We start from the raw sequence: 27,101 nt of genomic DNA on the forward strand, positions 1-27,101 counted from the left end.
AATCACAGATAAGTCACATTTGATTAGAGGTCGACCGATGTATTCATTAATAGGCACCAATAGTTGATTGCTGGAACATTCGGTTATTGGCAAAATCCATGCCGATAGTTTTCCGCGTTTCGTCCCTTGCTGGAGCAGCTGATAGTTTCCCGGGTTGGGTCCGTTGCTGGAGCAGCTGAAAAGCCTCTGTTTTCATTATACAGTGCAAGAACGGCCTCCATTGGCTGAAATCACTGACAGCACGTGCTGTTTGTTTAGACACGTGATGATGCACACTGAACAGAGCAAAAAAATTCAGACAGAATATCCTGCCACACCTAACAGCGCCATTCACATAGTTTTCCATTAAATTACATTGTATTCACCCTGAATCATTGTTTCGAATAAATAAACTGCTTTAGAGCTCTGCTTGAGTTGAACATGACGCGTCCGGAGTGTGTGTGATACCGATGAGTTCTCCTAGACTCAGTGCTGCTCTTTGATTAGATAATCACTTGAGTATTCAATAACAGAAGCAGTTCAAGTGTGAGAGTATAAATTGTGCTGGTATAATTGTAGGGCCCTATGTTTCCCGCGATGCAGAAAGCGCGAATTGATTTGCGGAATCCATTCATAAAAACGGAATTCAAAGTTTAAAGGGATAGTTCACTCTCAAATTAAATTTTGGTATGTTTTAGCTTACCTCAAGGACATCCAAGATGTAGGTTTCTTTGTTTCTGTAGTATTTCCAATTTTGATATTTTTAGGTCCAACCGTTCTTGTCTGTGACTCACATAATGGAGGTCTATGGTCACCACCTCAAAGAGCATGCACAGAGAAGTCCGAATTAAACAATTCCCCATCGTAAGTACACATTGATGACCTAAGACACGAAATGAGTGGTTTGTGTAAGAAAACGAACAGTATTTATATAGTTTTTACCTCTTGTACACAACCACATCCAACTGATCTGAGTGCGCGAGTGCTTCCTGATGTGACGTGTGCGCGCGCTCTGGCTTAGTCTGCGCAAGCGCGGAAAGCGCCGGAAGTGATCTCTCGCGCGTGAACATCACTCATTGTTTACACTTACTGTCTATGGTTTACACAGAGATTTCGGAAGTGTTACCTTTCACTGTGAAGATCTAAACATATTTAGACGTACAGGAATTTGCAATGGAAGACGATTTCAATATATCCATAGACGACGTTAAATTTTTTTCACAACCATATTTATTTGAACCAGAATACACAGATCAAGTGCTCGGGAGCGATCCGCTGCAGCAACACGTCTTCAAGCCTCAGAGAGACAGAGATCTCTTCAAAATTGGTGGTGTTTAAGTGCTGTGAGATGCCAAAAGAAGTGGAGAGCATATGTTGTCATGAATGGAACAACTACAAGACGACAACAAGGACATTGATAGTATCGCATCACACACCTGCCTGAAGTTCCTGAGTTTTCTCCGCTGTTGAGACGCAGCGTTTTGCATGTTGTGTTTAGTATGCCACGTATAAACTGGAAGCAACGTCCAATGCCAGAGGGACCCAATGGCACGCTGTCAATAGAGTGAGTAATGTGTTGTATTTTTATTATAATCGCAACTATTATAGGGTGCATTATAAACAAATTAATTAATTACAAGTACTGCATTATATTTCAGACAGTGCAGATTGATGGTGTATCGTGTGGTAAACAGTAAACAATGAGTGACGTTCACGCGCGAGAGATCACTTCCGGCGCTTTCCGCGCTTGCGCAGACTAAGCCAGAGCACGCGCGCACGTAACATCAGGAAGCACTCGCGCACTCAGATCAGTTGGACGTGGTTGTGTACAAGAGGTAAAAACGATATAAATACTGTTTGTTTTCTTACACAAAGCGATCGTTTCGTGTCTTAGGTCATCAGTGTGTACTTATGATGGGGAATTGTTTAATTTGGACTCCTCTGTGCCTGCTCTTTGAGGTGGAGCATTATGTGAGTCACAGACAAGAACGGTTGGACCTAAAAATATCAAAATGGGAAATACCGTGGAAACAAAGAAACCTACATCTTGGATGTCCTTGAGGTAAGCTAAAACATACCAAAATTTTATTTGAGAGTGAACTATCCCTTTAACGCGAGTGATGCTCGCTGTGATATCAGCGTCTGCCGTTTGACTAAATGATGTTTTAGTAACAAGGTTCGGGAGGAGCGCGTCAGATACTTAGCCTAATCAACACCGCTGGACCACAATCAAGTAATCAATACCATAGTATAAATTCCATTGACGGTTTATCAGCATTTGGTTCGCTCTGTCTGTCATCTAATCACAGACCCAATTTTCCTTCCAACGAAGAGATCTATACCGGGGATTTTTCAGATCTGCCGCATTTTTGTCGTACCCATGATCACTCCTACCCCGCCAAACACGGCCGCTGAGCACCAATACATGTCATCGCAACAGCTGCTCTTCTCGCCAAGCCAAACGTTGTGGCCAATAGACCGTCTAAAGCCCCAGCTCGCCTTGCTCGACACCACGGCCGTGGATCAGCCTTTCACTGCGGATTTTCCGGCCGTGATGCAGTTTGAGGCTGCCTCCACTAGCGGCGCCGACCGTGCATTGTAAGTCAATACATTTTCCGGTGAAGACGATAAATGCAGGTTTCGCGGCTAAAATTTGCTAAACGACGTTATGACGTAATTCAGTCAGATGACGATGCCATTTTTAACCACGAAGCTAAGGCATTTTTTCCAGAGTTGTTATCCACACTGGAATTTCTGAAGACATTACATTTGCCTTACTGTGCATGTTTAAACCTCACTGAGATTATACAGACATAAGTTTCATGCAATTATTCTGGCAGGATCAATTTATTTAGGGACATACTTCACCATTTACTGGCTTGATCACTCAGAATTTATTTAAAACGCAACTACCCTCGTGTTTTGCCGCAGGACAGCAAGTGTGAGTAAATTTTCTGTCTTTTTAGGACTGTAATACGAAAAGCATGCAAAGTAAATATATTTAGAAACCGCTTGAAAGTGAATAGCACTTAACTGCAATTAACATTACTGTTATAAACATGTCTATTGGTACAATGTTTTACAAGACTAAACATGCTTCATCGTTTTTAAAAGCCTCTGTTTCCACAGTCCATACTACAATGTGAAAACAGCATCCCAAATTTATTCGCTCTGGAGGCCGTTTAAAAAGGCCAGAAGGCCAAAACGAGAGGAAAATATGTTTTTCCAACAGGAACTTATCAATGCGGACAAGGCTTGAGGAATCGTCAAATCAGGCAACCAATTGCTAAGCTGGCAACACAGTAGGCTACCCAGGCATTTTTAGCTTGCCCCATCAAATGTTTCTAACCCTTCTACTTTCCCACAGCCAACAACTACAGCAGCCGAAGCAAGCACGAAGCTGCTTCTACTTGCAATACTGGCTTGTACTTCCCAGTATTTCCATCCTGTTAATTCTAACCCCCTTTTTTTTCAGTGTCCTCCATCTCGCGTAGCAGACATTAGCATAAGGCTGCCTCTGTTAGCAGTGCAGGCTACACAGGTTCTTCAAGACATCACACACCCCACCCCCTTCCCACGACCTAGAGCTATAGCAGCTTTAGCAAACATGAGGCTGCCTCCATTCGTAAACATGCCCACAACTCTTCCGCTCCCTCATGCTACTAACCATTTTTCTGTTCAGTGGCCTCCAGAGCATGATCATGTCTCCGCAGGCCACTCAAGCAGCTATCTCTCCTTTTCCTCTCATGCTCCCCTTTACTTCTCTAGGCACAGATTTTGTCAGAAGGCAGAGGGCAATAAGACCTATTAGCGGTCAGACCGATTCAATATCAAAGAAGCTCACCAAACCCTCATCAGCCAACTCCTCTAACGCCAGCCCATCCCCGTTCACTCAAACTCGTGATCTACCATAGCTAACCCTCTTTAACATCCCCCATCAATCTAGAATGGCCCATCCTCACTCCAGCCATCCCAGTGCCGCAGCAGTGTCTGCTCCCGCAGGAGCCTTTTCTGTATCTCCCCACTACCCCTGCAGTGTCTGCTCCTGCAAGAGCCTTTTCCTGTATCTCCTCACTGCCGCACCAGTGTCTGCTCCCGCAGGAGCCTTTACTATATCTCCCCAATGTCAGAGCAGTGTCTGCTCCTGCAGGAGCCTTTTCTGTATCTCCCCACTGCCGCAGCGGTGTCTGCTCCTGCAGGAGCCTTTTCCGTTTTTCCCCACTGCCGCAGCAGTGTTTGCTCCCGCAGGAGTCTTTTCCTGTATTTCCTCACTGCCGCAGCAGTGTCTGTTCCCGCAGGAGCCTTTTCTGTCTTCCCTACTGTTGCAGCAGTAGCCACTCCCGCAGGAGCCTTTACCTATATTTCTCCACTGCCGCAGCAGTGTCTGCTCCCGCAGGAGCCCTTTCTGTCTTTCCCGCCTGCCGCAGCAGTATTCGCTCCTGCAGGAACCTTTTCCGTCCTTCCCTACTGCCGCAGCAGTTCTCGCTCTCGCAGGAGTCTCTTTAAAAAAAATAAAATGAATAATATTCAGTTCAATTCAAGTTTATTTGTATAGCGCTTTTTACAATACAAATCGCTACAAAGCAACTTTACAGAAAATTATGTTTCTACAATATTTAGTAGTAGCTTATAAGTGGTGACTGTCAGTTTGTGCGCGTATTACAGGATTTTTCAGAAAAATTAATACAAGGCATACTCAGCCAGATGATTAACATTATTAACAGCAAGTATTATATGATGCAGTCACACTTGTAGCAATACAATATATATATATATATATATATATATATATATATATATATATATATATATATATATATATATATATATATATATATATATATATACATAGATATAGATATATATATAATAATAAAAAAATAAAATGAAAACCTACTCGACACTATTCTCCAGGCAAAAATTATATAATGGTGATTAGTTTAAGTGAAGTACGATAAGCAATTAATTATACTGTTCCATGGAACAAACTTAACGTAATATATCGCTAACAATCTGATGTACATGCTCATTATACCAAAAGACTTCAAGGGCACCAACATCACGACAATAGTTTCTACATGTCACTGAACAATCTAGTCCTCGTTTGGCTAAATATTTAATTCAGTGTACACTCTTTAATATTTGGCCAATTCTTTACGACAGGCATGCTACAGCAATCATAAGTCCTTGAACGTGACATCAAATGTTGCCATTTTTTCACGTTTCAGCTATTCACTGAAATAATCTGTTCAGATTTGCCCTGTAGGTGGCATGAAAAAAGGGGGGGTTCATGATCAGCATTTTCGAAGCCCCGCCTTCTCTGTTTTTCATTAGCCCACTGGAGTGGTTAATCTGAAAATTCTGGGATAAGAAACTCTTAATCAATCTCTCAGTTCCATGTAATTTGCTGTTTCAAAGCATAATTACCTCAATTGCTCTTGATGAATTTTCTCTCCCATCCATAGAACAATGATCATGCAATCAATATGGAGAAAAAAAAATTCTTAAGCCCTTGGCTGGCAAAAGTTGACATCACCTCAGCTTTTAAGCTATGCCCATGCATCCAGATTCATGGCACTTATTTGAGGTACTCTGACACAGGAAATTCTAATTGTTGTACGCTTAACTTCGAATGCAAGCCAAACCAAGATTTTCTGACGTTTTCTGAAATTTTCTGACCAAGATTTTTCTGACGACGTCGCTTACCCATCCATGCGCGTATATTGAACTCGCGTCAAAGGCTGCAAGAGCCCTCCCGGCCAAGCATTCTGGGCCTTTCCGCCCCATCGGATGCAGTAAGAGCCTCCCAGCACGGGCTTTCGTTTCCTCTCCCCATCTGGCGAGGCTTATCCGTCTGATGTGTGTGCTCCTGTCAGATACCAGTGAGAGTTCTCCCAATCGGGTTCCATACTTGCCGCCCGCAAGCGAGTCTCATCCATCCGATGCCGTGTGTATCGATCTCCCGTCGGATGTCGCAAGAGTCTCCTTGTCGGTCAGCCCAAAAACCTTTTTATCTGCCAAACTGAGAGGACCCAGACATCCGTCGTCCTGAGTCTCAATCTCCAGTCGGAGGCTTCGTGGGCCCTGTCAGTCAGCCATTTGCCCTTCGCCCTTAGCAGGGGCTTATAAGCCAGTAGGGCCTGTACACTGACACCATGAGCTATTCCAGTCGAGGCAAATCGGGCCCTCCCGGTCGGGCTATACAACCACGCTGCTCCTCCTCATCGGCCAGTAGGGCTCACCCTTCCAGCGCTGTGAGCATTGGCTCGAGCCCTACCGACCGGGCACCCCTAACCACATAGTCCAGTACCTGTAGCCTTTAGGGCCTACCCTTCCAACGCTTAAGTCGCTCCCACTGGAGTACGTAGGGTCTTCCGGCCTGCCAACGAGATGACTTCTTAGAAAAATAAAGTCAGCCCCTGCCAGTACTCAATGCTGTTTTTAGGGGGCTTTTTTAAACTGGTGGCTGTCCTTCGTTCATTTGCTTTTTGGGCGGTACTCTAGGTTCAGGCCATTCCCGAGCTCGGAGCCCTTCCCCGGACAGCACGCCAAATATGCATACCATACCTCTGGTAATTATATGTAAGCGTGAACTCGTGAAACTTTTTTTATCTTAACTTTTTTTTTAAACACTCATTTTTTCTTTTTTTTTTTTTTTTTTTTTTTTGAAATGAGGACGTTAAAATAAAAGTCTTGTTTTGAAGTCTATTGTTCACTAGAATGTCAAGTCAAGTCTGCTTTATTGTCCATTTCCGCATGTACAGTACATACATACAGAGAATCGAAATTGCGTTACTCTCAGACCCCGGTGCATACAGATAACATTAACATTAAAGCCTAAAAATCTAGATCAAATATAAAATGTAGACACAACTATACAATAAGGGAATGGAAAAAAAGACATATAATAAAATTAAAAATAAAGTTAAATAAAGCAGCGCAAGGCAAATGGCAGATAGAGTGCAAATCAATGAAGTGAACAACAGTTCAGATAAAAGATTTTTAGTGCAAAAAAAAAAAAAAGCTTTTTAAGTCAGCAGCAGTTATTTTATTTAACTGACTGATGAGGTAGTGGAATGAAGACAGTTCCATGATGAATGAAGTAGTGAGCAGACCAATTCTGCACAAAGTGACTAGTGCATGCCATCATATATTAGTGGGGGGATGGCTGGGGATGTGAAATCTGGGGGGGGGGGGGGTTCATAGTTCAGTGGTGCCTGGGGCAAAGGGGGGGGGGGGGGGGGGGTCAGCTTCCTGACAGCCTGATGGATGAAGCTGTCCTTCAGTCTGCTGGTCCTGGCCTGGATACTCAGCAGTCTCCTCCCTGATGGCAGCAGACTGAAGAAGCTGTGTGATGGGTGGGTGGGATCACCTGTGATGCAGAGGGTTTTGCAGGTGAGACGGGTTCCGTAAATGTCCTGGAGGGAGGGGAGAGAGAAACCAATGATCTTCTCAGCTGCTCTCACTATGCGTTGCAGAGTCTTTCGGCAGGATGCGTTGCAGGCGCCATACCACACAGTGATGCAGCTCGACAGGATGCTCTCGATGGTGCCTCTGTAGAAGGTGTACATGATGGGGGGTGGGGCTCTGGCTCTCCTCAGTTTGCGGAGGAAGTAGAGACGCTGTTGTGATTTCTTGGCCAGTGCTTCGGTGTTTTCAGTCCAGGAGAGGTCCTCTGTGATGTGCACACCCAGGAACTTGGTGCTGCTCACTCTCTCCACAGTCGCACTGTTGATGGTCAGAGGAACGTGCTGAGTGTGCGCTCTCCTGAAGTCAACAACAATCTCCTTCGTCTTCTCCACGTTCAGAGAGAGATTGTTGTCACTGCACCACTTGACCAGGCAGCTCACCTCGCTCCTGTAGTTTGTCTCATCTTTGTCGTAATGAGACCCACCACAGTCATGTCATCTGCAAATTTAATAAAGAGGTTGGAGTTGTGTGACGGTGTGCAGTCATGGGTCAGCAGAGTGAAGAGGAGGGGGCTCTGCTTACATCCTCGGGGGGCCCCAGTGTTCAGTGTGATGGTGCTGGATGTGTTGCTGCCGACCCGTACTGCCTGAGGTCTTCCAGTCAGAAAGTCCAACAGCCAGTTGCACAGCGAAGTGTTGAGTCCCAGCTGGATCAGTTTGTAGGGCTGCAATTAATTATTTTTACGATTAATCGATTAATCGGTTTATGTACTTATATTTTAGTTTTTTCCATTTTCCCCCCAAAGTAAATTATTAATAAAGGGTCTTTATCATTCAGCATAGATTTTTAAGAGATTTTAATAATTTTGCATTGTCATATCCTCATCACAAATATACCTGGAGTTGTTTTATTATGTGTTAGTGATCCCTTGTCAAACTCTTCTGCAATCAAAACACTGACCCATACTCTAGCAAATTTCACGAGGAGATTTCAAATAATGTTTTCACCATGGCAGTCCTTAGAGCTCCTAAAGTAGTTTAACATCCCGAACAAAGCTTATTAAGGAATCTTTCAGAACATATTTTCACGAAGAATAAGGATAAAACAGAATAAGATTGCAGTGCGTTGTATTTTATTATTTACTGGGAAACAGCTTTATAGCTTATGCTGTGAAATTGTAAACAATCCTTCGAATAAAGTGCCAATGACATGAAACCTGAATGGAACTCACAATTTAAAGTAAAATCCATCAGAAGGTTGTCCAGAAAAAACGGACACACAAAAAACCTGCTGTGTGAAAAAGAGCAGTGAATACTTAGAAAAAAAAGTGCATTTCAAATATCTTTAAACATTTACCTCTCTCATTCAGTCATAATTAGGCTGCACGACTGAATTATGAACTGGTAAACGACAAACTGATCACAGAACATGTTTGTAAAGCTACAAGTTTTACAACTAAACATTTGCAAACAACATTGTACTGGAGAATCTGCACAAATAAAAGGCTTAGGGGCCGTTCACATATCGCGCCTAAAACGCTAGGCGCACCCATAGACTGTGCGCACAGCTTTCTCCTCCTTTCCAAAGCGCTCGTGCAGAAGCGCCCCTGAGGCGTCTGCAAAGGATAAATGGATTTGCAGCTCTAAAAATCGCTTGCAGTAGCTCTGCTACTAAATTTATTTCAAAATGGGAATCCATATACAGCTATGATCAGCTGTTCCTTCATCTTGGCTGAGCTTTTAACATTGTTACGGGAAAGGATGAAGCTGATTATTTAGTTCTTGTCACATGACCCGCGGTGCGCTTGCTGCATTCTGAAAAGTTGAAATGTTTTTAACTCGATGCGGTGCGCACGCGCCTGGAAAAACGGGTGCGTCGCGATTCTGATGCGCGATTGATGATGCGCGATTCTGAGCGCGCATACTGCGCGCCTACATTGGAAATAACGAACATGAGCGCGCAAAAGACGCGAAATGTGAACGGTCCCTTAAACAGTTCAGTAGTGCAGAGTTTACAGGTTAATCTTCTTTTTTGAAGGCTCAAAATAAAGTACTTCCACATCCTGCTGAATGCTGCAGATACGCCGTTCGGGAAGCACGTGACATAAAACGAGGCCAACTATTGGCTATTCGCTACTTCTCCTGTTGTACTGGCTGAGTAAATCCTCCGGTGGCTCATTACTGCCACACTTTGGTCACCGCAGATTTGAAATATGCACGAAATAAGCCGCTTACGGCAAATAAATTATTTAGCAACGAATCGATGACTAAATTAGTTGACAACTATTTTAATAATCGATTTTAATCGATTAAATCGATTCGTTGTTTCAGCTCTATCAGTTTGTAAATGTGCTGTTGAGGGATGATTGTGTTGAATGCTGAACTGAAGTCAATGAACAGCATTCTGACATATGAGTCCTTTTTGTCCAGATGTTTGAGTGCTGAGTGGATGGCAGTGGCTATGGCATCATCGGTCGACCGGTCTCTGCTGTCGCTGAATTGATGAGCTATCCACCTGGAGTGCTTTCTCTTAGCCTCTGTAAAGCTGCGGGACAGGTTGGCCCTGGCTGTTTTCAGGCCCACCTCATCTCCAGCTCTGAAGGCAGCGTTCTGTGTCTTCAGGAGTCTGTAGACCTCCCCTGTCATCATTGGCTTCTGGTTGACCCGGACAGTGATGGTTTTTGTGACCGTTACATCATCAATACACTTGTTGATGTAGGCAGTGACAGTCTCTGAGTACTCCTGGAGGTCAGTGGTGTTATTGCATGTGGCAGCCTGCTTAAACATGTCCCAGTCAGTTGTGTTGAAGCAGTCTTGAAGAACCTCTGATGATCCTTCTGGCCACACTTTAATCTGTTTGTGAACTGGTTTGGCGACTTTAATGAGCGGTCTGTATGCAGGCATTAGCATGACAGTGATGTGGTCTGAGGCTCCGAGGTGGGGGAGGGGGAGGGCTTTGTAAGGTCCTCTCTGTGTGGTGTAAACAAAGTCCAAAATGTTTTTACCTCGTGTTGGAAAGTTAATGTGTTGGTGTATTTTTGGAAACACACTCTTTAGGTCAGCATGGTTGAAATCCCCAGCTATGATGAGAAAAGCATCGGGGTGTGCTGTCTGCTGCTCACTGATGTGCTGGTACAGTTCATTTAGTGCGTCGTTCCTGTTGCTGATGATGTTGATCGGGGGAATGTACACCGAAATGAGCAGTATAGCAGTATATTCCCTCGGCAGATAGAACGGCCGGGACTTAATAATCATAAACTCCACCAGGGGTGAGCAGTGTTTGCTGATCACAACAGTATCGCGGCACCACGCATCATTGATGTAAACACAAAGCCCTCCACCGCGGGTTTTTCCTCCCGCGACGAGAGCTCTGTCCGCTCGATAACACGTCAGCTGGTCGAGCTGAATAGCGTAGTCTGGAACGCTGTTGCTGAGCCATGTTTCTGTGAACACAACAGTCTCTTACAGTCCTCTGAGTTGAACGTAGTAATCGAATGTAGTCCAGTTTATTGTCCAACGAGCGTACGTTAGCCAGTACGATGTTGGGGATAGATGGCTTGTGTGGGTTAGCCGTTAGCCTAGCCCGGATACCTCCGCGCTTACCCCTCTTCTGCTTCCTCTCACACTGCTTGTGGCGCCTCTGCTGTGGGCGAGATGCAGTAGTGGGGGTCGTTGATGGTGAAGGCCTCCGTAGCAGACCGAGATCCCGCAGCTGTTGCACGTGCGTGGAGTTTAACTGTAAAAATGCGGTTCTGCCAACATAGAGAGGAAACTCGCAACTGTATGCTTGCTTACAGACAGGTAGACGCGATGACGACGTACAAAAACACTGCGACTCACAAGACAAAAAACATGAAAACACCGTTCTGTCGGGACAGAGAGAAGCCGCTGCGTGTAGACTCGCCGCCATCTTGGTACACTAGGTACACATTTAACTATTAAAAATGTACATAGCCTACTACAACTACTGAAATGAAACAAACATTATTTTTGAGGAATAATCATACAACATTTCTTCCATGTTTTAATTTTAATAGTAAATCCTCTTTGTTTGCCAATTTTCAGTAATTAAAAGACAAATAAAATTAATGTTTCATGCCTTTATTTGATAACAATACAAATGTAAATACACACAGAATTTTTGAGGGGAAAAAATCATGACGCTTCTTTTAAGACAATAAATAAATAATTTAAGTTGTTTTATGCATTTAAATAATTAGACATGCTAAAACTGAATTTGGTCACAATAAAAAAAATATGGTGAGAAAAAATAAAACATTTCATAGGGCCCGAATCATGTAATTTTTATTAAATTGATTTGAAAATGTATAAGTTTCATGATTTTAATTAATTAGACTTGTTTTATGATTAATAAACTTTAATTTAACTATTAAAAAGGAGTGGAGAAAAATTTAAATGAAAAAAACATAATCCAGAAAAATTACATAACGGAATTTGGAAATAAATCAAAGGAAATTTAGGAAAAAATTTAACTGATTTCATAGGTCCCTATTAGCATTTGGTAATTTCAACATTTGCTATTACTATTACTGTTATTATTATTACTTTTATTATTACTACTACTACTACTATTAGTATGGATCAGTACTGTTTTTTTTATTTAAAAAAGCACTTTTTTAGTTTTTATTCATTATCCCTTTTAAAAACTATCGGTTAATTAATTGGTATCAGCCAGTGTGGTCCAACCTAGCTATCGGTATCGGCAAAATCCAATATCGGTCGACCTCTACGTTTGATAATGAACTCAATATTGTGTTTTTATTAATGCCATTAATGTTTTGGTTTATACAGTGTATAACACTTGTCAACTAAATGAATGTAACATGATAAAGATGAATGCACTTTTGGAACTTGAATTTAAGGGAAATGTCATTTTGGAATTTGGAATCTGTGGTTTAATATAATATTGTTGTTCCCTTTCAGTCACGAAGTCATGTCGAATGAGGATCTGACTGATGAATTGGGATGTCACTTAGAGAGACCAATCTACTTTGAATGTAAAATAAATGAGCCAATGCACATTTGCATGTAATTATTGCATCCAGCTGCCACTGATCACAGCGTGAATACAAGTTAGTGTTGTCACGATCCCAAAATTATTGTTTCGATACCGATACCTAGTCAAGAATTGCGATTTCGATACTTTTTCGATACTTTTCCTGAAAATGGAAAATACACTCAAATATCATTGCTGTGCTTTATTTTAAAACCGGGACAACATTCTAATCATATAACACACTAATAAATGAACATATGAACAGCAGATATATTAAACATTTGAACAAAATATGAAATATCAAAATATAAAAAATAAAATAGAGCAATGACATTCAAAGAAAGAATAAATTTAGCAGCATTATCTCAGTTATCATAAGAAACATAAGAGTAATAAATTTATCTTGATTCTGAACTTTGAATAAAAATATGAACAGCGATTATATTAAACAATGTTTCTGAAGTCAGAAGATTAAATGTCAAAAGATAAATAATATCAATTTAAGCAATGGCATTCAAATAAAAAACAAACAAAAAAATTTTTTAGCAGCAATATCTCAGATATTGTAACTTATTCTGTCAGTTGTGCAACCTTTTCTTTCAGAGGAGAAAACTCAGCCAGTGAGCTTTAATGAGCGTCATCTTTATTGTGCGTCATCTTTTTCTACCAGTCGTGGACCGGCGGCCACAGTATCACTTGTGCTCGTGCATGCAGACTAGTGACGCGCGGGTCGGGTTTTTTTCCAACCCGCGGGTCCCGCTTTTATGAAATAATTTGGCCCGCCCCAGCCCGCAAATAAAGTAACATTTCTTTACCCACCCCGACCCATGCATCGGGGACATCACGGAAGATACGTTGCTACTAGACTCATATTTCTTGTTCACTGAAGTTCCTCCCTCCACAGCAGCGCGCGAGCTCGGCGCAATTAGCAGCGCATGCGCAGCTCGTGAACAGCTCTGTGAACTGTTTCATCCTGTCAAAGAGTTACTCAAGATGTGACGGAGCATGTGATTTGATGAATGTAGTGAACCCATAAGCCCATCTTGAATGAACTGATACATCTCGTTCGTGAATGAAATGAATGAGTATACAGGGTCAGTGAGCCAAGCATGTTAATCTCGATCAGCAATCAGCAGATACAAAGCGCAGTTATAGGTGCTGTGCAGATACGCTCATATTTAGCATACAGAACATAACTCCACATTTAATCCCCGCATGAGGAGAAAAAACACAGACGTCCATAGGGGGGCACTGGAAGCATGCGTTGAACACACCAACATGAAATACGTCTCTTACAAATCTGAAACGCAGTCATTCTTTGAAGTATCGATACTAATAAATTTAGGAATCGTGACGTTTTTAATTTCCGAGAATCGCGATATTTTTGAAGTATTGGTGCACCGTGCAACACTAGTACAAGTATAAGCATATTTGCTTTTCCTTTCAGAGCTGAGTGATCACATCGTTCTGCTCCTGACTACTCTACTGAGAGAAGAAGACTGAATGAGTTCAGTGTGCTCTTTGAGAGCTCTTCGTGTTGGTGGTACGGCGCTTCAGCAGTGGTCATTTTCCCGTGTCAAGTGGGTTGCACAAAGCAGGCTGCACTACCTCTATTTGTGTCACAAGCAACCATCTCCCCTGTGCGCTTCAGCACACTAAAAGAGCTTATCCCTAAAAGAGCATTCACAGGTGTGCAATTAATTGCAGGTGGGCTGTGCAATTAATTGCATTTGATTATCATGTGCTCGTCAGTAAAGCCGGTCCCGTGATTAGTAGTAAATCACTATTACCTGTTTTCAGATTGAGCGGCTTTCACTACACAGAGCCATAGTTCACTGACAATTAGGCAAAATCGGGGTGCCGCCTCTCGGTGCCTTTCTTCCTGGAGGTGATTGAGGAGCTCACCAGGTTGGCACCTTTTACTGCCGGAAACCGATCTGCTGGGTCCTCCTCCCTCACCACCCTCAATGGTGGTGCAGCTGTGGGTATACAGGGGTCCCCCCAGTGGAGCTATCTGTTGCGATGCAGCTGTGTCGACTGGCCAGCGATGCTTATATTTCCCATGGAGAAGCAGCCTCCACCTATGGCTATGGCGTTACTGCAGGTTCTTCAGGCTAAGGCACTGAGGGACCTCCACGAGGGTGGTCATGACCCAGAAGTTCTCAAAGAACTCCGTACTGCTTCTGATCTCACGCTACGAGCGACAAAGGTCGTTGTGCCGTCTCTGGGCCGTGCAATGTCCAATATATTTTTCCAGGAGTGCCATGTGAGGGACACCGACAAAGTACAGTTCCTTAATGCACCTGTGTCCCAGACTGGCCTCTTTGGCAACGTGGTCGAGAGCCTGGACCAGCAGCTCTCGGCTGCACAGAAGTGGAATGAGGTGTACCCTGCACCGGCAGGCAGCTGCTTCCCCCATCTGTCTGCCGGCCACAAAGCCCCAGCCTGCTCATCGCCGAGGGTGGCCCCCTGCATCTGCCCCCACTCCTGCACCACATCCGCAGCAGCCTCCAGTTTTTTTATGGTTTTCTATGTCCCTGGGTCCCGGGAGGGTATGGAGAGTTGCAGATGGACCAACACCAGTCCACACTCATCCTCCTCCCTCGCTAGCGGCAGCAGTGGGTGGCTCAAGAGTGTCAACAAAGGCCCTACTCATGCACCCTCTGCCAACCTGTGGAATCAGGTAAGCATTGCAGTGCACATTCAGACCCCTCTCCGGTCCGGTCACAAGCCGTCTGAGTTGGGTCCCTGCGTTCCACCTCGCTGCCCCACTGCGGGTACAGTGGTGGTTTTGTTGGTCCCGCTTACAACATTTTTGGGTGCATGGCTAGCGCTACCCAGCCCATCTCGCTGGCTTTTGCGGACCATGAGCCTCAGCTATGTGATTCAGTTCGCCCAACATCCCCCTGAGTTCAGTGGCATCTGCCTCACAACAGTGAAGGCGTCCGATGCTCCTATCTTGTGGGCGGAGTTCGCAGTCTTATTGGGGGAGGATGCGATAGAGCCTGTCCCTCCAGACGATTTAAAGACTGGGCGGTGGATTATGACCAATCTTGGACCTGTGTGTCTTGAACCAGACCCTTCACTGGTTACTGTTCAAGATGTTGTCGTAGGAATGCAACATCAGGTGCGTCCGTCCCCGAGATTGGTTTGCAGCAATCTACCTGGACGCTTACTTCATATGTCGTCCCTTCTGCACCACAGCCCATTGCTGAGGTTCGCATCTGAAGGATGAGTATATCAGTATGAGGTCCTGCCCTCCGGGCTGTCCCTGTCGCTCCGTGTCTTCATGTAAGTTGCGGAGGCACTCCTTGTTCCCCTGAGAGAACAGAGCATTAGCATTGTCAACTACCTCGACGACTGGCTCATAATAGTTCAATCTCAGTTGTGCGAACAGAGGAACTTGGTGCTCTGGCGCCTAAGCCAGTTGGGCCTTCGGGTCAACTGGGAAAAGAGCAAACTCTCCTCAATGCAGAGGATCACTTTTCTCGGTATGGAGTTGGACTCAACCGAGCAGACAGGTTGGCAGGTTGGCGGTCTCACTGAAACAATTTCAGAGGCAGCTACGGCGGCAGTCACACCGCTGGGGCTGCTTTATATGGTAGTGGGCTGGGGTTTAGATGTAGAGACCTAAGTGGTTCCTATGTATATGTCTAAAGTCCACGGTATAGCCTTAGAGCCCGTGTTTCTCCGGCAGACTTCTGCCATTTCCAAGAGGGTTACAATCACCTCCAAATTTCCTTATGCACCTAAACGGATGTTATATGGATCCTTCGGGAAGGATGGATCTTCCGCATTGTTCCTGTCCCAAGTGGTATGGGTATGTTTCCCAGTGTTATCTAGTCTTACTGATTGGGTAGTGTCATAGTTACAGTAACTGTGCTCCTCGTGGTAAGCCCTGGCCTGCGCCAAAAAGCAGGGGCGCAGTAAGCTTCCATGGGACACTGGAAGGGGCAGTATCTGTGGCCTTTTAGAAGGGATTTCATTTCGAAAAGGAACATCTCAGTTACGTATGGTAACCCTCATTCCCTGCAGGAGGGAACAGAGACATCACATCCCATTGCCACAGCTTCTGTACCACCGCTGAGTGGCTGAGTCACCGGCTCAGCTCCTCAGCGTAAACCAAATATGCGGTGCATCTGCTGTCTACTTATACTCACGCTGTGATCAGCGGCAGCTGGATGCAATAATCTCATGCCAATGTGCATTGGCTCAATTAGTTTACACTCAAAGTAGATCGGTCTCTCTAAGCGAGATCCCAATTCGTCAGTCATTTTTAATGTTATTATAACCTAAAGATGCTATGTGAAAGTTTGAAACAGAAAATAGTGAAGAAGTAAAGAAGTAACTTTAGTACATTTTTATATTTAAGTTCATAATTACTTCTTTGTCTTTGAAATATGGTTACATTGTACTTTCAAATATACTTTCATTTCTATTGAAAATATATTTAAATATATTTGTAATTACACATTTGTAAAGATGAAGTTGCAATTTAGTACAATTAAAATTAATGTTAAATATAATATTAAACAACACATTACCGTTAAAATGTAAAGTAAATATGAAGTACTTTAAATGTGCATACGTATGTTAGTCAACACATCGAAATTAGTGCACCTCTTCAAAGCAATGCATAAGATGATTAAAACATAATTATTTAAAATGTACTTTCAAGTTAAACCTTTAATCTGACGTTATTACAATGAAATATTTACATACACACCCTCATTTAATGCATTCCAAGTGCACATTCCATACAGTTAAACACACTTTTATTAGCTGGACAGGTTTTTAGCTTCAAGACTGGAGCAAGTTAGCTTTTCTCTGATCATGTTCAGGGCTTGTCACAATGCTCTCATCTGTCCTGTGTTCAAAAGCAAGGCAGCACTGAAGACGCAATATAACATATCAGAATTGGCGTAGCTAATGGACTTGATTCCCACAGTCGAGTGGGTAATTACGCACATGGATGATACAGTTGCAAAGAAGTGGACATGCCTAGTCAAAAATATTTAATAATACTGAATCAACCTGATTATGCTGGTTACACTATTGATTTTAATTTTAATAGGATTTGTTTCAGTCCAGTCAGATTAGGTAGAAATGGGTCCTTCAGCTAAATTGCACAAATTTGATTGATAAAATTATAAAATTGCAGGCTCTATAGCCACCATGGGTGTTGGTGAATGAGCTAATTTCTCATCCTTTTCAGAGAAGAAATTTCACCAAACCGGATAAAGATGCCCTCAAAAATCCAAGGTATGGGTGCACAAAATGCCCCTGTATGAAATCTTTTTTTTTTTCGTCATAACATTCATAACATGATATAATAGACAGTAAACAAGAAGTTAATATAGCTTAGATTTAGACATTAAACATAGGCAACACACTAGTGTTCTGTGACGGTATTATTATTATTTTTTTATTAATGTAAATCCAGTAACTCCACCTCTTAACAGCATTAAACAGTCTTATTAAATACAGACTAAATGCCACTTCAAATGCATCTTCTGTGTCATTTCTGCAGTGCAAAGATAGATTTTGTATTTCATTTGACTGATAAAAGTGCTGTAGTAATTGCATTTATTGATTCAGTTCAATAATTGGATGCATTTAATAAGGTTAGAATAAAACTACTCCTGGAAATCAATTTAAGTAGGGCAAATATCTCCCCTTAATGGATAAGTTCATTTCTGTACTTGGCCATTTTATATTAAGATCCTGTATATTACAAAAGTAAACGTTCAGTGAGGGCTGGTTTTACTGTTGCATTAATTTGTTTACTTTCTGCCTGCTGGGTGTCACAGTTTAATGGGGACCCAGATTCAGGCACAGATTCCCCTATGTGCATCCTTATTCTCCCTACCTCCGCCTTTTCCGATGGTGTCAGCACAGTCACTGAGAGGATTTATGAGTAAAGGCATGCCAGAAAAAAAATCCCAGCCTGCAACTTGCAGATCTTCTAGGGAGCAAACAGCAGTCGACCAGCACCACAGCCTTTCAGCTTTTCTCACGTTTAATTAAATAGGTTAATCATGTACTTCTTGTACTTTAACTTTTTATTTAAAGCCACTTTAATATGAAAGAGTCTGCTTCACACATTACAGTATGTTACACCATTGTACAATATTTTTAATAATCAAATCTGGCGGAAAATGTCTGCAATCCTTTATGTTATAGTTTTATCAAACGGCAGTGTCTATTTTTGACTTTCATGCTATTTGAGACCTAAAACAAAACAAATTGCATTATACAAATTAGAATGTCAGTCCTTAAAGAAACCAATAATGTGCTGGAATTGTGCTGTTACTTTGCCCTCAAATCATTCTATTAGATTATAACATTTTGCTGGAGACGAAGAGTGTTGATGAGGAGGATCTATATACAAGCAGTAGTTTATTAAGAATGTAAAGTAAAAAACAACAAACAAAACCAAAACATCAGTACTAAAAACAAAGAAAAAGTACACACATAACTGTGTAGGAACACATAAACATAACTAAACTGGAGCATTTGTTAAAAACTAATGAAGAAACAAAAATGTATAGTTGATAAAGTAAATGTAAAGTAAATGAGAACCATAGAAACATGAACTGAACTACAAACTACAAGTCCAAATAAAAACAAAACAAGGGTACAAGCAGAGGATGAACATAGTATAGAATCACACATTATTGTAAATTTATTATGCATATTTTGTTAAGTTTAGAATTCATAGATTAACTTTAGTTAAGATATTGTACTGTAAATTGAGAAAATATGAATGTTTCCATATGGCAACTCTGGCCACTGTGGAACTTGGTAACACCATCAAAATAATGTATTTATTTAGAATTTTGTTAAAACAAAATGCACACAGTAACTGTGATGCGGTTTGACTGTAAGAGCGAGGATGATTGAAAAAATAATAAAGATGTATGATAATGATTAACTTAGTTTAAGTTTAAATTAATTCGATGGTTAAATGGATAGCTAAATTCTATCATTGTGTACGCATTTATGTTGTTCCAAACCTGAATGATTTTCTTCAGTGGAACACAAAAAAAAGATCTTTTTGAAAACCAATCCTTACAAAACTGGACTTTCATTGCATGGACATTTCAAAATATCAAGGTATCTTTTTTTGTGTGACAGATTTCTTTTTTGGATGAACTATCCCCTTAAGAAACCAACTACATCACAAAATAACATGACATTAAGTAAAATCTTGTTATTCCCAAGAAACCCTCCACTGAACATATTAAAAAAAAAAAATTAAAAGTGAAAGAAAAAAAGATTCTGATATGGCTGAAATTTTAAAGAATACTTATAGAACAAATTTGGAGGGTAGGAGATCAGCTTAGATGTAATGAAAGGAGTCGATACAATGAAACCTGATCAGTGAAGACGACAACACACTTGCCAGTGCACTAGATTATTTGAATAGCAATGTCTTTCTTATTATCTGTCTTTTTGTGGGATGGAGAAATGTTTGAACAGACCCTAGACTGTGTGTTGTGTGACAGTGTGTTCGGTGACCAGGCAACCAATAATAGTGTCACCACAACTAACCTCAGCAACTGAATTAACTTTGACTCTCACAGAATAGAGATAAGCAGCAGCAATGAAGGGATTTAAAACCCAATTATGAGAGGAGCACAGAACGAGAGGTGATCAGAAAACAGCTTTAACAGCGATCATTTCAGGATTACCAAATACCTCCACTGTGAGCAAAGCCGAGAGACACTGTCTCCCCAGCCTGTTCAAATGTCAGCTAAATATTATTCCAGTATGTCAGTCCCGGAGAAGGTGGCATGAGCTGACTCAGCGAAATTCATACATCCATTATCATTATTGACTCACCATGAGTGGTGGACAAAGTACATGATTCAAGTACTTGAGTAAAAGTACAGATATCCCAATAACATATTACTCCAGTAAAAGTACTTGTTTTGTTTATTTATTTTATACATTTTATAAAAAAGTAAAAAAAGTACTGTTCAATATACTATGCATATTTATTTTTGAATTTGATTTACTCCATCATACACTAATTAAAAAAAATCTGTGACTGGGGGCACCTTTTCAAAAGGTACACCTTTTTATTGTATTTACCCCTAAAGGGTGCATTTTGGTATCTTAAAGATACATTTGAGTACCTAAAGTATACATATTGGTACCTAAATGGCATATCTTTGTACCTTTTAGAAGGGTACCATCCCAGTGACTGATTTGATAGAACTGGCTGACAGAGGTGATAGAACTGAATTTGGTAAAGCTCAGTCTAACATTATTAGGAATTGTTATGAATTTTCAGCCAGAATGTGTTAATAAGGAAGATTAATGGACAGAGATATTTAATATATATGGATCTGTAGCAGACATTTTATTATCAAAACTTTCATTCACTATCAAAGCATCAAACTTCAATATACTTAAATATGCATCTTAAATTGGATAATACATGGGTACAGTAGGTAATTTTTTTAATATGAATTACTTTGTGACAGTTAATAAAAGAAGTTTTTTTTTTTTTTTTTTTTTGCGATTCTGAGGTTTTTTTCTTGCCATTGCGAGTTTATATCTCGCAATTCAGACTTTTTTTCACAAGAATTGTGAGTTTATATCTTGCAATTCTGATTTTATAACTTGCAATTTTGACTTAATACTCGCAATTGTGAGTTTATATAATGCAATTATGACTTTATAACTCGCAATTGCAATTATGAAAAAAAAAAGTCAGAATTGCGAGATAAAAAGTTGCGATTAGATTGTTTTATTTTTTATTTAACAATACAGTTCACCGCAAAATAAGCTTGGTCATGCTGAACTCCCCAGCCCTGCCTTTTTTTAGGGAACTGTTCCTTTCAATAGGTGTATTTAACACAAAACTAAAAAAGGAAGGGAATTTACAGAAGCATGAAAATGACTGACTGGAATGATCGAGTTAACAAGTGGAAACTAAAAGATAAAAACAGAACACTATTAATATATTTTGAAGATTAGCAAAAGGCAAATTCCACAGAGAGACCAGTGAGAAGAGTGGGATAGGAGCATTTCTCAGAGGGTTACCATCACGTTTAGGTAGATTGGCAGTCTGTCATGTGTATTACACATGGGAATGGTGGGGCTCTGGCGGTTCTTTTAGGTGTAAAACCCTTTAAAACAAGACGCCAGACATTTATGACAATCCTCTGAGGCCCATTTATCCTCAATGCACGCCGTCCCACAGGAATTTATCCAGCAACTTTCTATTTAGCTTGTGTGTTAGCTTTAGGCATTTCTTCATGATGAAACATGTGTGCTTCTATGGAAACCAGAACATCTGATTTTTTGTATAAAATTTGTATAAATATGGGCCCGGTTCCCCGATAACGCTCACTCTTAGCGCGCTAATAAGGCCTCGAAAGATATATCTTACCAAAGTTGTTTATGTTCCTAAGTGTGTTCCCCGAAGTGTCCCTTAGGAAGCTTCTTAACACGCTGCCTCTTACGTCCGATGTTACAAGAGCGCTGTCCCTAGTAAAGGTGCTGAATTAGTTGGCATCGATTGCTCAGGAATCGATTTTCCACTTCACGCGAAGGTGCAATACAGCGTTAAGAAAGACAACACGTTCTATGCAAATGAAACATTACTCAAATTATTACAGGAACATTTATTTTAACAGTTTAAGTTATCAGTAAAATATAGACTATATATTAAATTATCAAATGGTCAGTAATATGTTCACACAATATGTTGTGACGGTTAGACAAACCGGGTATCCCTCGCTAATCATCCACCCTCCTTATCCCATTGTGCCACTTGTGTCGCTTCTTCGACTTTATGTATTACACTTTTATATTAATGGTAAGGTACTTTACAATCAGAATTTATTGGCAAGCAGCTGCAGTTACTTCCGTTTAATGCGGTATTGATTGCCATTGGTTAATGTTTTCAATAAAAAGCAACCTATCTACAATGAACAGAGAGAGAGAGTTAGATACAGAATATGATGGGGAAGCAACGTAAAAAAGGGCACCAAGCTTCTCGTCAGAGGAAGAGATTTTTCTGGACCTTGCCACCAGGTCGGAGATCACACCCCTATGGTCCACTATAACCTCCACGTTTATGGCCGCGTATCCCTTTCGCGATATGTACGCCTGATCAATCACTGATGGATTGGAGATAGGGATGATTGTGCCATCCACCAGAATGTAATCCCCAGCATGGCGCAGAAGGGCGTTGGTGACAGTGTGGACTCACCTCCACACCTCGGTCTTGATTAGGCCGTAGCCCTCTCCCACAACCTTGATGAAGCTCCCTGTAGCAAAAAAAAAAAAAAAAAAACTAAAAAGGTAGCGCTGCAAGCAGCTGGACTTCAGGGCTTAAAGCAAAATTCTACAGCGTTAGCCTGGCAAGCGCAGGTCTGAGAAGGTCCAGCAGCTCCATAATGAGTTGTCTTGGGAGGCGATTTTTTTTAATATAGCCATGTCAGGCAAAATGTCAAAAGGGCTTAAGTTTTGCCGAATAAAAAAATTGACATGGACTAAACAGCTCCGCGTCTGGCTCCGTCTTTGATTCAATTAAGGACACGTTGGATCGCTGCCATAGTTGGTCGCTTACTGGACACCACCATGCTTACCCATTTATAGATCTTAGCCATTTAGAGCCAAATTGTTTGCCAGATTTTAATTATCAAAAGTGATTGCCAATTTAAACGCTTTAATTACATTACAAAATAGCCTAGGCTAATTACCACCATATTAGTTCTGATACCACATGAAGTCAACTTCATAAATAGGCCTGTATCCATTGCGAACATATTTTATCATGAGTCTTAAAATGTCCATAACATAAAATCCTTGTTGAGCCACTGTCAACATACCATAGTGCAGAGTGTTAAATAATTCTCATTAATTTTAAAAGCCATAATAAACACTTGTTAAAAATTCTACATTTCTTGGTAGTTTCCAGATTTAAACAGGATCGTTATTAGCTTTTGTTGTATGGAAAAGGACATCCTAGATGTTTTGCTACGAGGTTCCATGAAAGCAAACACAGTTTACCTGAAAAATTAACGTATGATATAGCATTGCATTTTAGCTTTGATAACATAGCTTTTTTTATATAAATAAACTTTATCCTGTTTGATAAATACAAAACTCTTTAGAGATTGATTTGTCAAAAAATTGGTATTAAGATTGTTTTATATATATATATATATATATATATATATATATATATATATATATATATATATTTATTTATTCATTTATTTATTTATTTTTTTAAGAGTCTCTTCAGATATCGGACGGAAAAATACAGTTGCACCAGTAAATAATGTTAATTTATTTTTGTGATGTCAAAGCTGAATTTTCATCAGCCATTATTCTTCAGTGTCACGTGTGTAGTATGCCAACTTGGTACTCAATAAATGTTTCTTATTATTATAAATGATGAAAACTGTCGTGCTGCATAATTTTCACACCTTAGTTATCATATTGGTTGACTTTTTGACTTTTCTAATGATTTTTCTTTCTATATCCAGATACAATTTTACAGAGAATTTTTGATGGAATGGCAGGATTCTATTCTAATTTCAGTGTTTTAGCTTCCACTGACATCTCACCTACAATGCTTCTGTTGAAATAATCGGCCTGCTTTTCTGTTTTGTGACAGGCTTTCAGGCTTTTATGAACTGACATTTGTAGTCTTTTATTTTTTTCTCCAACTAAGTGCACATTCCCAAAAAGCTTTCCAGCAGACAACTTGTTAAGAGGATGACAGTGCATTTCAGATCAAATATCTGTCCTTTGAGGTCATTATTTTGTTAGCACTTAATGCACATATGTCACTTCAGGCCTGCTGCCAGTATGACAGAAAGACAAAAGACAAAATCAGTGTATTGTATTTTAATGTTCCTACTTTTCAGTTAGTTAAACAACAAGCAAAGAATTAACAACACAGCTGACATGCTATTCGAGCAGATACAATTAAGACCTTTGACATGTTGTGCTTGATAAAGAGATTGCGAATGAAATTACACTCTTTCAGGCAAGCATTTTTGAAATGGCCAATATGTGTATTTTGAGTGCCAAAGCAGCTAGCTATGTTATTACACATTACAAATAAGACAACTGATCTATGCTTGTTTGCCTTTGGTCCACATCCAGTCTCATTCATTATAGTATGGCCAAATCTCATCTTAGATTGGCAACCTTACTTGAAGATGAGTTAGACATATAACCTCAGAGTGGTTCTTAATAGCTACATCTTCTCAGATCACTGAGACACAGATCACTTTGATCTTGACTGCCAGAGGGTGACTATACCCATCAATATCAACTTGAATTGATTACTAGTTAACAGACACTCACCTCACTCCTTTTCTCTCTGTAGATCTGTACTCCAGACCTGGTGGTGTTTCTGGCCTGCTCTAACCAGCGTCTGAAGGAGCGTCTGGAAAAGCGTGCGGAGCAGCAGGGTCGCCCAGATGACAACCCTAAAGCTATCGACCGTCGCTTGACTAATTTCAAACAGAACACCATCCCCCTGGTCAAATACTTCCAGGAAAAAGGCCTCATCGTCACAGTGAGGAACATTTTTGATTATATTGCTCATAAGTCAGTGCGACTTCAAATGGAAATAACAAATGGAAAACTTTTAATCAAGTAGTTCATAGAATTATTATTTTTTTATTATTTATTTACTTGGAAGGAACCATGTACAATATTAAATGTTTACATTTAATGCAATGTACAACACAATCTCTTATGGAGGGTAATCTAGTGGATTTATTTAGTGGAGTATTTAGAATGAAAATTAACAAACTTAACAGCCTATCTATCTATCTATCTATCTATCTATCTATCTATCTATCTATCTATCTATATATATATATATATATATATATATATATATATATATATATATATATAGCAAAGCTCAAGGAATTATGTTTCTTTAAAAAAAAAAGATTGAATCTATCATAAGACAAATGTAATTAAAGCCAGAGACTATGTCAATATTTTCACCATTAATAAAAGTCAACTCTAAAAGACTAAAATCAATAGGGATAGTTTACCCAAAAATTAAAATTCTGTCATCATTTTCTCAAACTTGTGTCTCAAACCCATAAGGTTTTAGTTCATATTTGAAACATAAATGAGGATTATTTTTAATGAAACCAGAGAGATTTTTGTCCCTTCATTGCAAGAATTGTCCCTTTATTTCGAGTTTAAAAAAATAATAATTTAAGTAATCCATGTGAATAAAGCGTTTTAATTAAAATCTTCTAAAAAAGTTCCAGGTGCTTTATATAATAAATAGATGTAATTTCAATTCACATATAAACATTGATCAATCTTATGGGTTTGGAATAACATGAGGTTGAGTAATCGATGACAGAAGATGGGATAGGATAGAATAGGATAGGATCTGAACAACCAAACCTGTTTTTAATCAATTAAATATTTTTCAATGAAGGATATACAAAAAAAGTAACAGCTAATAAAGCTATACATTATACCATATAAACAGTAGACAACATTAAAAGTACATTATATCGGGCTACAGTGTAGATAATGACATGCATCATGTGGATCTTGTGCATTTATCTTACATATTAAACTGGTATAATTTTCACACATTTATGATTAAAAGGTAAGATAACATTATACATATAAAGGTAACATTTCAAGATTAATTTCTGGAAATCTCAACAGCATATACACTGAGTGCTGGACTGTGCACTGACCAGGTGCACTTCCACCACATAGTCCCAGTGCAGTCAGTTTCATTAAAATATGCTCTTTATCACTCTGAGTAATTAATACAGACATATAGGGTGATCTAGGGCAGCCGGAAATTAAAAGCCAGTTAGATCCAGCATGTGACAGGATCCCAGTGGAGCCACTTATTCAACAAGCTAGAGAACTGTTTTCAGTTACTAAACAAAGGTAATAAGGATATGTCATTAGAAACTGTGTACATTAATCAGAAGTTAAACCTGAAATTTACAGGAAACATAAAATTTAAGAGACATCTATAAAAATACAAGGAGCAATGGAATTTAGAAAGAAGAAAGCAATAAATGTCAAATCAAAGTTTATGATCCAAAGGTTAAATTTGGGAAATACCAAGCATGGCATACTTCATTCTTCATTATTTTCTGTCTTGAACTGGTTGCAGTGTAAAGTTCTTGCAAAAAAATAAATAAATGGAAACCAAAATACTCTGCATTTTTTCTGTAAAATGAAAATGGATAGGGACTGGGGCCGTCAAAGTCCAAAAAAAAAAAAAGTAGGGCTGTGTTGACAACATTGGTTGATCAATTTTAGTTGAATATTCATTTTGATGATTATGAACCAATATTGATTTTTAAATTCCAAGATCAATCTTTGTGTTTTCTGTTGATGCGCTAACAAAACATTAAATCATTTGTAGTGCGCCTCTCATCCAATAATTGAAATAAGCCTTGTATTTAATTACTTTTTATGTGACTCAGTTTTTTAAAAGTCTCAGTTTTCAGATTCAGTCTGTTTTATTATCAAATTCAAACAATAAATTTTGCTCTTTAATGTGGCATGACTGCTGAAGTTACCTCAACATGAAATAGCAACATGAAGCACATTGAACTGATCATCTCTTCCTCTTTATTGCTAGTTATAGCATGAAAGAAATTTGAATGAACATCAGAAGGTTTTTTGAAAGAAACAGTAGAATTTACTGA

The 27,101-nt window shown here is 40.1% G+C and overlaps 1 protein-coding gene across 2 annotated transcripts in view; it reads left to right on the forward strand.

Moving 5' to 3' along the window:
- The window catches only part of LOC132155174 (adenylate kinase isoenzyme 5-like), a 127,270-nt gene that overhangs the window by 32,116 nt on the left and 68,053 nt on the right, over positions 1-27,101 (forward strand). For both annotated transcript variants that reach the window (XM_059564030.1, XM_059564031.1), the window contains exon 6: positions 24,770-24,961. In XM_059564030.1, the coding sequence (XP_059420013.1) occupies positions 24,770-24,961 (192 nt within the window). The remainder of the gene's footprint in view (positions 1-24,769; positions 24,962-27,101) is intronic.

Source organism: Carassius carassius, chromosome 12 (genome assembly GCF_963082965.1).
Source record: "Carassius carassius chromosome 12, fCarCar2.1, whole genome shotgun sequence".
In the NCBI taxonomy this organism is placed as follows: Eukaryota; Metazoa; Chordata; class Actinopteri; order Cypriniformes; family Cyprinidae; genus Carassius; species Carassius carassius.